This window comes from Stegostoma tigrinum, chromosome 5 (assembly GCF_030684315.1).
Source record: "Stegostoma tigrinum isolate sSteTig4 chromosome 5, sSteTig4.hap1, whole genome shotgun sequence".
In the NCBI taxonomy this organism is placed as follows: Eukaryota; Metazoa; Chordata; class Chondrichthyes; order Orectolobiformes; family Stegostomatidae; genus Stegostoma; species Stegostoma tigrinum.
Window position 1 is genome coordinate 12533056 of NC_081358.1, and position 12974 is coordinate 12546029.

General features: G+C 46.5%; 1 protein-coding gene across 1 annotated transcript in view; it reads right to left on the reverse strand.

The window, feature by feature from the left end:
* The window catches only part of mal2 (mal, T cell differentiation protein 2), a 28258-nt gene extending 23173 nt beyond the window's left edge, over positions 1 to 5085 (reverse strand). The window contains exons 1-2 of the mRNA XM_048529325.2: positions 4860 to 5085; positions 4595 to 4765 (exon numbers count right to left, since the gene is read on the reverse strand). Coding sequence (XP_048385282.1) covers positions 4595 to 4765; positions 4860 to 4988 — 300 coding nt within the window. The 5' untranslated portion in view covers positions 4989 to 5085. The remainder of the gene's footprint in view (positions 1 to 4594; positions 4766 to 4859) is intronic.
* Positions 5086 to 12974: the final 7889 nt, after the last annotated feature.

A 12974-nucleotide genomic window follows, 5' to 3' on the forward strand; every position in this document is an offset into this window, starting at 1 on the left:
TAGATTGTGGAAAGAGTGTAACTTAATGGTCTAGGGCTAAGAATAATAAAATAAAAACATAAGTGATGGGAAGAAAAAGATTACAAGAGAAATTGACGGGACTAAGATTTGCCGTATCTTCCTGGCACAACATCCTAGCGTTCTAAAAGACAACTGCAGAGATACTGAACATACTGGCAACAATTTTACAAAATTCCTTAGATTCTGGAAGAATCTCAACACATCGAAAGTTGTTGAATGTATTACTGCTAATCAAGGAAGGGCAGTGAAAATGATCAGTGACAAGTCAATGTGGCTTCAGTGATTGAGAAGTATTCAAATCTATAATTTGGGTATTCTTTGCAATGCACTCCAAAAGATACACTGATTTAGTTTTAAATCAATGCACATTTCTTTGAAAGGGAAGTCCTGCTTGACAAACACATTTCAGTTTTTTTGAGGACAAAATCTGTAGGGTAGATAAAAGAGGAAATAGTGGCAGTGGTAATGTCGCTATACAAGTCATCCAGAAGCCCAATTTAATGCTATAGGTAGAGGGTTCAAATCCGACCATGGCAAATGGTAAAATTTGAACTCTATTAATAATATGACATAGTGCACTGGAAATGAAGCCCTGCTATTCTTGGAGTTGTCATAAAAGGGAAACATTTTATCAAAGAATGCCAATGTACCTGCTGGATAGACCCAGGTTAACAGAAAACATGGACCAAGTCTCTGTACTTAACAGGGACTATTAGAAATAAATAAAATTTCCATTCACAGGTGAACAGTTACACACCGTTTACATCAGAGATAATGGGAACTGCAGATGCTGGAGAATCCGAGATAACAAAGTGTGAAGCTGGATGAACACAGCAGGCCAAGCAGCATCTCAGGAGCACACTGTTTACATAACTGCTTGATGAAATTCAAAATCCAGTATTCATACAGCTAGGAAAAAAAGAGTTGATGTTATAGGTGGAGAGGGGAAAAATAACTGGGGGTGTAGGGTAATTACCCAAGTACACAGAATTCACCGAGATGATCCTTTTGATTGTCTGTTCTTTAATCTCTCATCTACAGGTTCTTTTTACATAAGGTACGCTAACTGCAAAGTCTTTAGCTACTGGTTAAAAGCCACAGATTACTGCAACTGCTGAGGGAAAACTAAAGGGCTTTCTTCAAACTTTTAAGTATCCTCCTTGAGAAAGATATACCCATCTGCCCATAAAACACAGTGCGTTCACTGTATTGTTCACACCCACAAGCTGCTCATCCACCGAGGAACCAGAGATCTGTCTTCAGGCTCATGGACTTTGGCATCCACAACTGGTCACAAATCCACAAAAATCAGCAACCTGTTGCTGGCCGAATTTCAGCCAGTATACACCTGCTAGTACAGGTGTAGAAAAGCTAGTACAAAGATAAATGGATTGAGGCAGGGGATAGGGATTATTGGCTGGCACATTTATGTGGTTCATGTTAGCTGTCTAGCGCAGCTAAGTAATTGAATCATCTGTTTATAACTTTAATGACAGATACATTGCTATCATTTTGTCCAAGTTTTCTTGCGATAATGAGCTTAATTGGGAATTCAAGCTGTTCAGGAGGACAGAAGGGCTGCAAAGAGGTAGACACGTTTGAATGGACAAAGTGGCAGACAAAGATGAACTTCTCAGGAAGTGAGAGGTTATCCACTTTGGTTGTAAGATTTTTCTTTCAAAGAGGAAAATAAAAGCAACATACAAATGTTAATTTTGTCCTCAAAAAAACTGAAATGTGTTTGTCAAGCAGGACTTCCCTTTCAAAGAAATGTGCATTGATTTAAAACTAAATCAGTGTATCTTTTGGAGTGCATTGCAAAGAAACACCTGGGTGCACTTTGTACAAGGATTGCAAAATGTTATCATGCAGGACTTGTGCACTCCAAAAATGCCATCAGAAAATACTACAGTCTTACCAAAGGTTTCCTGGCCTGAAACTTCGACTTGCCATAAGCTTGAACTCATCTAGAACTCAACTGCTCCTATCCTAGCCCTCAGCAACTCACTCAGCTCTCGGAATATGGTAGTGCAGTGGCTATCATAAAATCATAAAATCCCTGTAGTGTGGAAGCAAGCCATTTGGGCCACTGAGTCCACACTGACTATACTGAACTAGCAATTCAAAGGCCTGGATTAGTGATTGGAGTCAGTTCAAATCTCTTTACAGCAGCTGGAAAAACCGGGGAAGGTAGGGAATAAAAGTCCATTTTATTCTAGATTTACTTAACTGAAATCTCAGAAACAGTGACCTCAAGTAGTAGAATGTCATAAAACACATCTTACACACTAATGTTTAGAGAAGGAAGTTTGCCTTCCATAACTGTCTTGGTAAAAATGTGCCTCCAAACAATTATGCCACCAGACACTTAAATAGCTGCAGAAACGGTCTGGCAAGCCATAACAATAATCTCAAAGATAATTAGGGACAGGCAATAAATGATAATCTCACAGGAACACCTACATTACACAAAATAGAAAAGTCATCTCTGACCATCTGTACTGGCTCCTGGTCTTTCACTTCTATCACTCCTAGTTTTACAACCCTTCAAGAACCTTGCTTACCTCCTACTACGGTATTAACCTTTCGCATCTGCACTGGCAACATATGTCTAACCCACATGGCCTCTTCGAGAATTTACATAAAACATCAAATGTTTGAATACCACGTAACGTTATTGTTTTAGCTTGACACTTATGCAAAGGATCTAGCTTAAGTACATTAAAAACACAAGGGATGTCCTTTTATACAGTTAGAAACATCAGGAACAGTGGCTGTGGGTTCAAGTTTCACTCTAGAACTCAACAGCCAAGGAAGGGATTTTCATAATACAATCAAACAGATTGAACATGAACTTGTAAATCTTTTCAACACAGTAATGCAGGTGCTAAAACTAGGCCAGATTTCTGAGCACCTAGTGTAAAAGAAAACTGAAGTCTTTATCATCAGAATTCAAAGTTCTTGCCTATGATATGCACATAAAAGTGTATATCACCATAGCAGAGATAGTAGGAACTGCAGATGCTGGAGAATCTGAGATAACAAGGTGTAAAGCTGGGTGAACACAGCAGGTCAAGCGGCATCAGAACAGCAGGAAGGTTGATGTTTCCGGCCTAGACCCTGCATCAGAAATCCTCTACTTCCTTTGTACAGATGCTGCCAGGATATTTCTCCAGCATTTTCTGCTTTCCGTTGAGAAGGGTCTTGGCCCGAAATGTCAACCTTCCTGCTCCTCTGATGCTGCTTGGCCTGTTGTGTTCATCCAGCTTTACACCTTGTTATCTCCATAGCAATTCAGTGAAAAGTAGCAGTTACTTAATTAGTTACTTAGATTTACTTAATTAACTGAATTTATATCTCCACAGCTGCTATAATGAAATCTGAACTCACTCCAGGTCACTAATCCACACCTTCGGACTGCTAGTCCAATAAAAGGGCCTGAAAACAAACAAATGCTACAGATCACAGCAGATCAGATGGCATCCACGGGGAGAGAACAAGCTATTGTTGAGTCTCGATGACTCAGAGCGGACTAAGATCACCTCGGCTTGAAACATTAGCTTGCTCTCTCCATAGATGCTGTCTGACCTGCTGTGATCTCCAGCATTTGTTGTTCTCAGTACAGATTCCAGCATCTGCAGTATTTTGCTCCTCTAACAAGACGGCCACTGTGCTAACATATCCCTGCAGAGCAATGAAAATTGCTGTGAGTTAGAATGAGCAATGTTGTTTTAGATGAGTGCAAGTTTATAGCAAGTAGAAGTTTCATGCTGGGAGGCTATGGATAAGACCACAGTTCTTTGAATTTGTGTTTTGGAAGTGCACAAATACTGTACCTGCATGTCAACAACTGGCTGGCTGACTAATGTGCATCAGATTTATATCACCAGTGCAGAGTTCTATCACCATTCCAACTAGCATTGATACTCCTCATGAACGTCTCTTCCACCTACCAGCAGTGCAGGTTATGGTGCTGAGAAAATCAGTCTCAGGTATTCCAGCCAGGGTAACTACTGAGGCATAAAATTGTCCTCAGTAACAGGGAGGGCAACAGGAAGGATCAGATTTCTCTCCTGCAAATCAGAGAAGGCAGCTTCATGTGGGAAGACAAAAAGCCTGTTCCGTGGCCTCCATTTCCGCGCTGCACCACCTCCTCTAACAAGGAAGGATTAGACCCGAAGCAAAAAAGTCTAAAAAATCGATAGTCAGCGTCGTTACAGAGTCCCAATGTTATTTTTAGTTCAGACTCTGAAACTGGCAGTTAGAAATCTGAGCAAAATCGGTGAGGAGATGCTCCGGGTGCCTGCAATACCACTGCACACCGACAGACTGCTCTACAAATTGTAGGGGAAAACAAAAAGGTGGAAAAACAACAGGTAGCTTTCCCTTCGAAGCTGCGAGGTTTTTAAGACGTTACCGAATAGCTACATGTCTCCCCCCCCCCGCCCCCCGACCCCAACACAGGGATTTTTTTGTACCAGTCAGCTCCGGGCTACACCTTCACTGATGATGCCCGGGGCGGACGACTTTGACGAGGTATTGGGATAAATCGGTGACAGGGACATTTACTCACAACCAGATTCCAGTCCGTATCCAGTCGGTCAGCCAGGCCGCAGAGGTACACGCACAGGTACAGCGTGGAACACAGGAACATAGTGACAGCCACGAACATCACCCAGCCTTGCATCAGGGGCACAGGCACGTTGGACGAAGCGACCAAAATCCACACCAAACCTCCGAACAGCTTTGGGCAAAACAGAAAGACCAATGTTAGCAGGCAGTTTCGGCGTCAGTGACCAGCCCCTAAGTTGCAGACCTGGGAACAAGTGCTAACTCACAATCTCTAAACAAATGAAAGCCCCGGAGTAAGTCTGCAGAACCGAGATCCCCAGAGGTAGGGTTATCCGAGGAGCTGGGAAAGCCATGGCGTTAGAGTTCAGGCTGGGATTGGTAGCAGGAGCCGACATGGTGGTGGGTGAGACCGCCCGCAGGGAGCCAGGGAACCGGCGGCTGAGCCGTGCGACACCGAATCCAGACAGGTGTAACTGAGCCGGGAGTGCGAGCCCCGCCCCGCACGGCACAGCCCCGCCCGGCTCAGTCCTGCCCCGCCCGGCACAGCCCCACCCGGCTCAGTCCCGCCCCGCACGGCACAGCCCCGCCCGGCTCAGTCCTGCCCCGCCCGGCACAGCCCCACTCGGCTCAGTCCTGCCCCACACGGCCCAGCCCCGCTCAGAGACAATAAAATGTGAGGCTGGATGGACACAGCAGGCCAAGCCGCATCTCAGGAGCACAAAAGCTGACGTTTCGGGCCTAGACCTTTCATCAGAGAGGGGGATGGGGAGAGGGAACTGGAATAAATAGGGAGAGAGGGGGAGGCGGACCGAAGATGGAGAGTAAAGAAGATAGGTGGAGAGAGTATAGGTGGGGAGGTAGGGAGGGGATAGGTCAGTCCAGGGAAGACGGACAGATCAAGGAGGTGGGATGAGGTTAGTAGATAGGAGATAGAGGTGCAGCTTGAGGTGGGAGGAAGGGATGGGTGAGAGGAAGAACAGGTTAGGGAGGCAGAGACAGGTCGGACTGGTTTTGGGATGCAGTGGGTGGAGGGGAAGAGCTGGGCTGGTGTGAGGCAAGTGTAGCACTTCCTGCGGTTGGTGCCGGGTGTGGTGGCATTGGAGGGGAGTGTGGAGAGGACAAGGGAGTCACAGAGAGAGTGGTCTCTCCGGATGGCAGACAAGGGTGGGGATAGAAAAATGTCTTGGGTGGTGGGGTCAGATTGTAGATGACGGAAGTGTTGGAGGATGATGTGTTGTGTCCGGAGGTTGGTGGGGTGGTGTGTGAGAACGAGGGGGATTCTCTTGGGTGGTTATTGCATGGGCGGGGTGTGAGGGATGTGTTGCGGGAAATGCGGGAGACACGGTCGAGTGTGTGCTTGACCACTGCGGGGTTGAAGTTGTGGTCCTTGAAGAACGCGGACATCTGGGATGTGTGGGAGTGGAATGCCTCATCCTGGGAGCAGATGTGGCGGAGGCGAGGGAATTGGGAAGAGAGGATGGAATTTTTGCAGGAGGGTGGGTGGGAGGAGGTGTATTCTAGGTAGCTGTGGGAGTCGGTGGGCTTGAAATGGAGATCGGTTTGTAGGTGGTTGCCTGAGATGGAGACAAAGAGGTCCAGGAAGGTGAGGGATGTGTTGGAGATGGCCCAGGTGAACTTGAGGTTGGTGTGGAAGGTGTTGTTGAAGTGGATTAACTGCATCCATCGTACCCATTGTGGCTTCCTCTACATTGGGGAAACCAAGCGGAGGCTTGGGCACCGCTTTGCAGAACACCTCCGCTCGGTTCACAATAAATAACTGCACCTCCCAGTCGCAAAACATTTTAACACCCCCTCCCATTCCTTAGACATGTCCATCATGGGCCTCCTGCAATGCCACAATGATGCCACCCGAAGGTTGCAGGAACAGCAACTCATATTCCGCTTGGGAACCCTGCAGCCCAATGGTATCAATGTGGACTTCACCAGTTTCAAAATCTCCCCTTCCCCCACTGCATCCTAAAACCAGCCCAGCTCGTCCCCGCCGCCCTAACCTGTTCTTCCTCTCACCTATCTCCTCCTCCCACCTCAAGCCGCACCTCCATTTCCTGCCTTTTAACCTCATCCCGCCTCCTTGACCTGTCCGTCCTCCCCGGACTGACCTATCCCCTCCCTACCTCCCCACATATACTCTCCTCTCCACCTATCTTCTTTTCTCTCCATCTTCGGTCCGCCTCCCCCTCTCTCCCTATTTATTCCAGAACCCTCTCCCCATCCCCCTCTCTGATGAAGGGTCTAGGCCCGAAACGTCAACTTTTGTGCTCCTGAGATGCTGCTTGGCCTGCTGTGTTCATCCAGCTTCACACTTTGTTATCTTGGATTCTCCAGCAGTTCCCATTATCTCTGATCATAGCCCGGCTCAGCCCCGCCCCTCCCGGAACGGCACGGTCCCGCCCCGCACTGACCCAAAACAAACAAATGCAGCTCTTGTTCTTTGTGCTTTAAGTAGCCCATCTGCAGATTGCTTATAACAATTGGTAGGAGACAGTGAAGTTAGCTTCTCCATCGGTCTCAACTTATGCTTTAACACTGTAGTCACGGGTAGGACAGTATTCAGGTGCAATGATTGGGCGTAGCAAGGAGCAAAAAAAAATTACACGATTTCTGAAACGAAAGCGATGCCTCCGTGAAAAATATCAACACACCCATTGTGCCTGATAAAGATACAGAGAGGGTGGCCTTGATGACGTCTTTAAACGTCGAATCATATTTCAACCGGATCTGGTAGGATCAGAAACGAACAATGTTTAGAGACTTAAGGATTAAGTGGTAAAGCCAGATTTGTTGTCGGAGCAACAGGTGTTGTTTGTGGTATCCAGGTAGTACCCGGCCAGGCTTTTAGTGCTTTGAAGTTTAACGATACTGTAATACTCTTTTAACAAACATTTTCTTAGACTATTAAAAGTAGGAGCAGAAGTAGAGTATTCAGTTTATGAAATCCACTTTCCATTCGATCAGGCTGTGGTTGATCTGGTAGTCTTCAACTTCATTTTCTTGCCTTTCCCAAAAACTTCTCATTTAAAATCACCTGAGCCTTGAATATACATCGTATGCAATAAATAATTCCATGGGCTGAGTCTCAGCTGAGAGAAGAAATTCCATCTCATTTCTATCCTAACTGGACTTGCTACTCTAAGATTATTCTCACTGGCCCCAGGTTGTCCCTCAAGGGAAACAAGCTCTCTGCATTAGCCCTAACAAGCCTCCTAAAAATTTTGCACGTCCCAATAATGTCACCTCCCATCCTTCTTAATGAGCATCAGTGCTGGGGGCTTTACAATTTACAAAACATGTTTGATTGAAAGAAGTGAATGCACTGTAGCCAAACTTGCAAATGTCAAAAAAAAGTGGAAAGGTAGGTCATGAGATGGATATAAGCAGTTTACAGGGAAGATTGATACAGTGCGGAGTTGGAGGAACACAGCGGATCAGGCAGAATCAGAGGAGCAGAAGAGTCAATTTTTCGAGCCTAGACCCTTCAGTAAGACTGGAGAGGGGAAAGGGAGCTGGAAAATAAATAGAGAACAGGGGTGAGGTGGGAAAAGCTAGGTGGGATGAAGGTGAGTGGATGTGGGTAGCGAGTAGTGGAGATTGGTCAGTGGGAAAGGTGGGGCGGATAGATAGGAAGAAGATGGACAGGTTGTGTCAGGTAAGGGAGGCAGGAATGAGAGGGAAGGTTGGACATGGGATGAGGCCGGGGGTGGGGAGATTTTGACATAGGTGAATCCTACGTTTAGGCCATCCGGCAGTAGGCTCCCGAGATGGAATATGAGGTGTTCCTGCAGTTTGTGGGTGTTGTCATTGTGGCACTGGAGGAGGTCCAGGATGGACATGACACCCGGGGAATGGGAGGGTTGGTTTAAATGGTTAGCGACCAGAAGGTGTTGTTGATTATAGCTTACAGAACGCAGGTGCTCTGCAAATATGTCACCAAGTCTACATTTGGTCTCACTGATGTAGAGGAGACCACATTGGGAGCAACAGATACAGTAGACCAGGTTGAAGAATGTACAGGAAAGTTTGTCCTGTGCCTTGGATGGAGGTGAGGGGGGAGGTGTAGGGGCAGGTGTAGCACCTCCTTTGGGTGCAGGGAAAGATGCTGGGTGTATTGGGGCTGGTAGAGAATGTGAGTGGACAAGGGAGTTGCGGACTAAATGGTCCCTAGGAAAGACAGATAGTGGGTGGGGAAGGAAATATCTGTTTGGTGGTGGGGTTGGATTGTAGGTGGCGGAAATAGCGAAGGATTGTGCACTGGATGCGGAGGTTGGTGAGGTGGTATGTGAGGACAAGGGGGACTCTGCTTTTATTTTTGTTGGGAGGAGGGGGTTTGAACGTAGAAGTGTGGAAAACGCAAGAGATGCAGTTGAGGGCATTTTCAATCAATGGAACAGGAAGTTACAGTCCTTGAAGTAGGAGGACATCTGGGATGTCCAGGAGTGGAATGCTCCAAATTAGGAGTAGATGCAGCGGAGGTAGCAGAGTTGGGAGTGAGGGATCACATTCTTGCAGGAAGGTTGGTGAGAAGAGTAGTAGTTAAGGGTTTGAAGTAGATAACGAGTTACTGACATTCCGCATCTACGTGGCGACTATCCAAATTAGATAGGGCTAACAATGTTGGGAGATGTATAAACATTGAGTCAAGGATCTTCTGGTCTGAACTGTCCAGTTAGGTCTCTCAAGGATGTGGGCTGTGGTCAATCTGTTGAATCTATCAGAGGATCTAAGGGGGTGTGGGGCAATGCTGCAGTGGGAAAGAAACTCAGCAACCTACTCTTTGGAATTTGTGGGTGCAGACTGTGGCGGAGGGCTGATAATATGACAGGGTGGGCAGAGCAAAGTGGTTGTAAGGAACAATACGATAATATGGTGGGAAAGAGTTTATGTGGGAGGGGGCTAGTCTATAGTCAGTACCCTGGCTTCAAGGAAGAGTCAGTATATGGCCACACCTGTCATAGTCACCCTGTAGGGCAGGGGCTGCAGGAGGACGGTTGGGCTGGTGCGGATTCCTATTGATGGCTTGGGTGCAGAGCTGAGCAGGTGACACGCCTATGGAGTTCACAGAAAGGGGCATCAGTGACATGTAGAGGTGGAGGCAGGAAGCCTTTGCCCGAAGAGTGCGGACAGTTGGACTCAAATCGACAAGGAAAGAATCAGGATGTTGTCAGATTAGAGCCAAATGTGTCAGCAGCACCAGTTGACCTGTATATGGCTTGTTCCCCTTGCTTTTAGATACTGTCACTGCAGACATTGATGCATGAATATCCTGTGTGGCCATGCTGGTGCCCAGTTAATTTGTGGCTACAAAGACACTCAAGGAAACAAATATACATTCAAAATAATGAAGCTTATACAAATTAAAATTTGTATACAGTACAATGACACCCATGCCACTAAATAGGTTTTTGACTTTCTCTCCCTCCCACTGTGTCTCAGTGTAGTTCCTGGTGCTGTAGCTGGAGTGGAGGGAAACTTCTCAGCAGTGGAGCCTGTTAGTCCTGGAGGTTTGGTTGGGCTGCATTTGTATCTGGTCAGGCTGACGGTCTTCTGGCCAGAAGCAAATGGACCTTTCTCAGGGTGAACTTCCAAAGAGGATGTCAGGCAGGGTGGAGATCGAAGGCTCAGCCACCCCTGGAGAGTGTCCCGAGGGGAATTCTGCAGGGCCTGTTGGTGTGGTTTCTCCTCAAGCTGAGTGCCTTCTGGCACCAACCTGTCTCCATGTGAGGAAGGTGTACCTGCGGTGCACACCAGGTTCACTGTTCCCTTGTTACTGTGCATTTGGTCCCGAGGAGCAATGGCTGGGGCGATGGAGTGAAGTTGGATGTGCATCTCCAGCAGATGCTGAAGGGTGTGTTTTTATGCTGTTTGACTGTATGATTTGCCTCTCCGTGGCAACTACAAATCTGTCCATGGGGGACAGACACATAGTTGTGTGACTCCTACAGCCTCTGTGCAATGAGAGCTACTGCCTCTCACATACCTGCCTGCTGCTCCTGTTCCTCCTTGGCCATGTGGATGAAATGCCTGATTGCTGACACCACAGAGCCCTCTCCTCCCTGTAGCTTGGGGTGTTTGTATCTCAGCCAGCTGCAGAGCTGTTGCAATGAGGTTCTCACCGGATTGTGCTCCCAAAATTTCTACAGCTAATGTTCCCAAAGAAGTGGCAGTATCTGAGCTGGAAGGACATTGGGGTGCAGGAGGCAGCCTCGTCGATATTTCGTCTGAGGTTACGCGGTCCAGGAGGCCTCTTCTGGCTGTTCTATCCATCTATCTGAGGAGGGAGAGGACATCTGCTGGTATCTGCAAGACGCAAGAGAAGATATCTCAGCCAGTGGTTAGAATGGTGTGCAATGAATGACACTAACAGAGAGGTTAATGTGAGAGTTGGAATGAAGAATGGTATTCATGCAGTCGGCAGGACAGGGATGCCTCAGCATTCCCATCAGATTCCTGTCTTTTGTGATGGCCACAATTCTTTCCTTGTCAGGAATGAAGAGTCTAATATCAGGTACACCTCCAGCTGTAAGGAACCTTGCTCCGTCTCATGGGCTGTCTTCTCTAATAAGACCAGGGTGGGGATTGGGTTGACACAGCTGTTAGTGCTGGTGCAGATAGGAGGGAAGGCGGTGAGGTGATCAGACTAAGTGGGTAGGTAATGCAAAGGCAATGCAGGGTTAATCGTGTGCGAGGTATGTGGGGAAGAAGTGAGAGTAGGTGAGGGAAGATTTTCCAGGTCACAGCGAGAGTGACAGGCCACAAACTTTAGTGGGAGGTGGGTGCAGTAGCAAAGAGAAATGATTGTAAGTACGCTGAAAGAACGGTGTGACACTTAGCCTGGTGGAGCATTTATCCTCTCCATTGAGACAGCATTGACCGGGGTGTTAGCCTTAGACTGGGCTGCTGGGGTCAGATGCTGTGGCCTTCTCTGGGAAGAGAACTCCTGTCCTCTGCACCAGGACCTCAGGTCCCCATCAGAGAATTGTGGGTCCCGAACTACTTCTACTTGTTTGAATGTAGTCCATCAATGAGCAGGGTGGCTTCAGAATAAGGTTGCTTGTCCATATGCGCAATGGCCTCTCTAAGATGGCACAGATGCATGGATGCTGGTTTTATTTGGGGCAATATTTACTGATTGGTCGTCCTGGGAATGGTGTGTGATAGGATGGGGTTAGAATTGGATGTGAGGGTCCCCATTAGGGCAGAGTAGGTAGTTAATAAGGTGAAAGATGGAGCTGGTGAGGCAGAGACAATTCAAGACCATGGTATCTAGGTGATTGAAAAATCCTTCCAATGATACTGATGTGCAGGAGTCCAGACACAGAGAGGGAATAGCTAGGATGAGAGAATGAGCAGAGAGATTGCACAAGCATACAGACATTTTTTCCCAGCATTGTGAAAGCCATGAACCTTGACATATAACTCTGCATGCATGTTGTTTTACCTTTTCCTGGTGCTGTGGAACCTGCCCTTTAACTGGGGCATACAGCAAAGATTGTCAGTAGACAAATACCATATTCACTTGGGTTCATGTAATCCTTGATCACAAAGGTGTAAGTGCGGTGCTTCTGAATTGCTGCTGCAGATAAACAAACGTATTAATTTAGGGAGCTTCAGTTTACAAATATTGTCAAAAGGGCTTTATTCTTAAAAAGAAAAAAATTCTGCCTTTCTGGTTGTTCATTATTTGTTGAAGTTAATCATTGATGATTCACATATTTGTTGCTCCTTTCTTTGTGCTAAATGCGTGGAATGTGGCTTTCAGTCTACAAGCTGCCACTCCCTGTGAGATTCTAAATCATTTTCAGTGTTGTCGCCTGAGGTTAACCTGGCCAGATGGATTAGTACCTATTGTACAAGGCACCTTGAAAATTTGTAATAAACATCCAATCGTAATCTAATGTTGTGATTCATCGTTTTTTCAATCAACAGAGGAACGGTCAATAAACAGATTATTGATGATATGAGACAGGACTCCTGATGTGTATGCAGATCATGCTATTCATTTTGCACCAAGTTAGTTGAGTGTAAAAACAGGCTAACATAATAAGTGGAGTCCAGACAACCCTACTTTAACTTGGGGAACATAAATAACAATGGTTGGTGTGTAATGACTCCACCTACAGATTTTGAAGTTAATCTCCCTATAAACGTGTTTGTTTCTGGTGTCCAGAGTCACTGATTAGATAAGTGGAAATTAGAAGTAATTGGGACCTGCCTGATGAGCATTCATCTTGTGTTTTGTTAAATCATATTAAATTGTTTCCTACTTTCCCACAGTGCACAGCTTGGAATTCGGAATGTTTGAGGGGCAATTCAAATGAACTCAGCAAAAGCAGAGAAACGTGTCTACAAACTGATCCTACCTG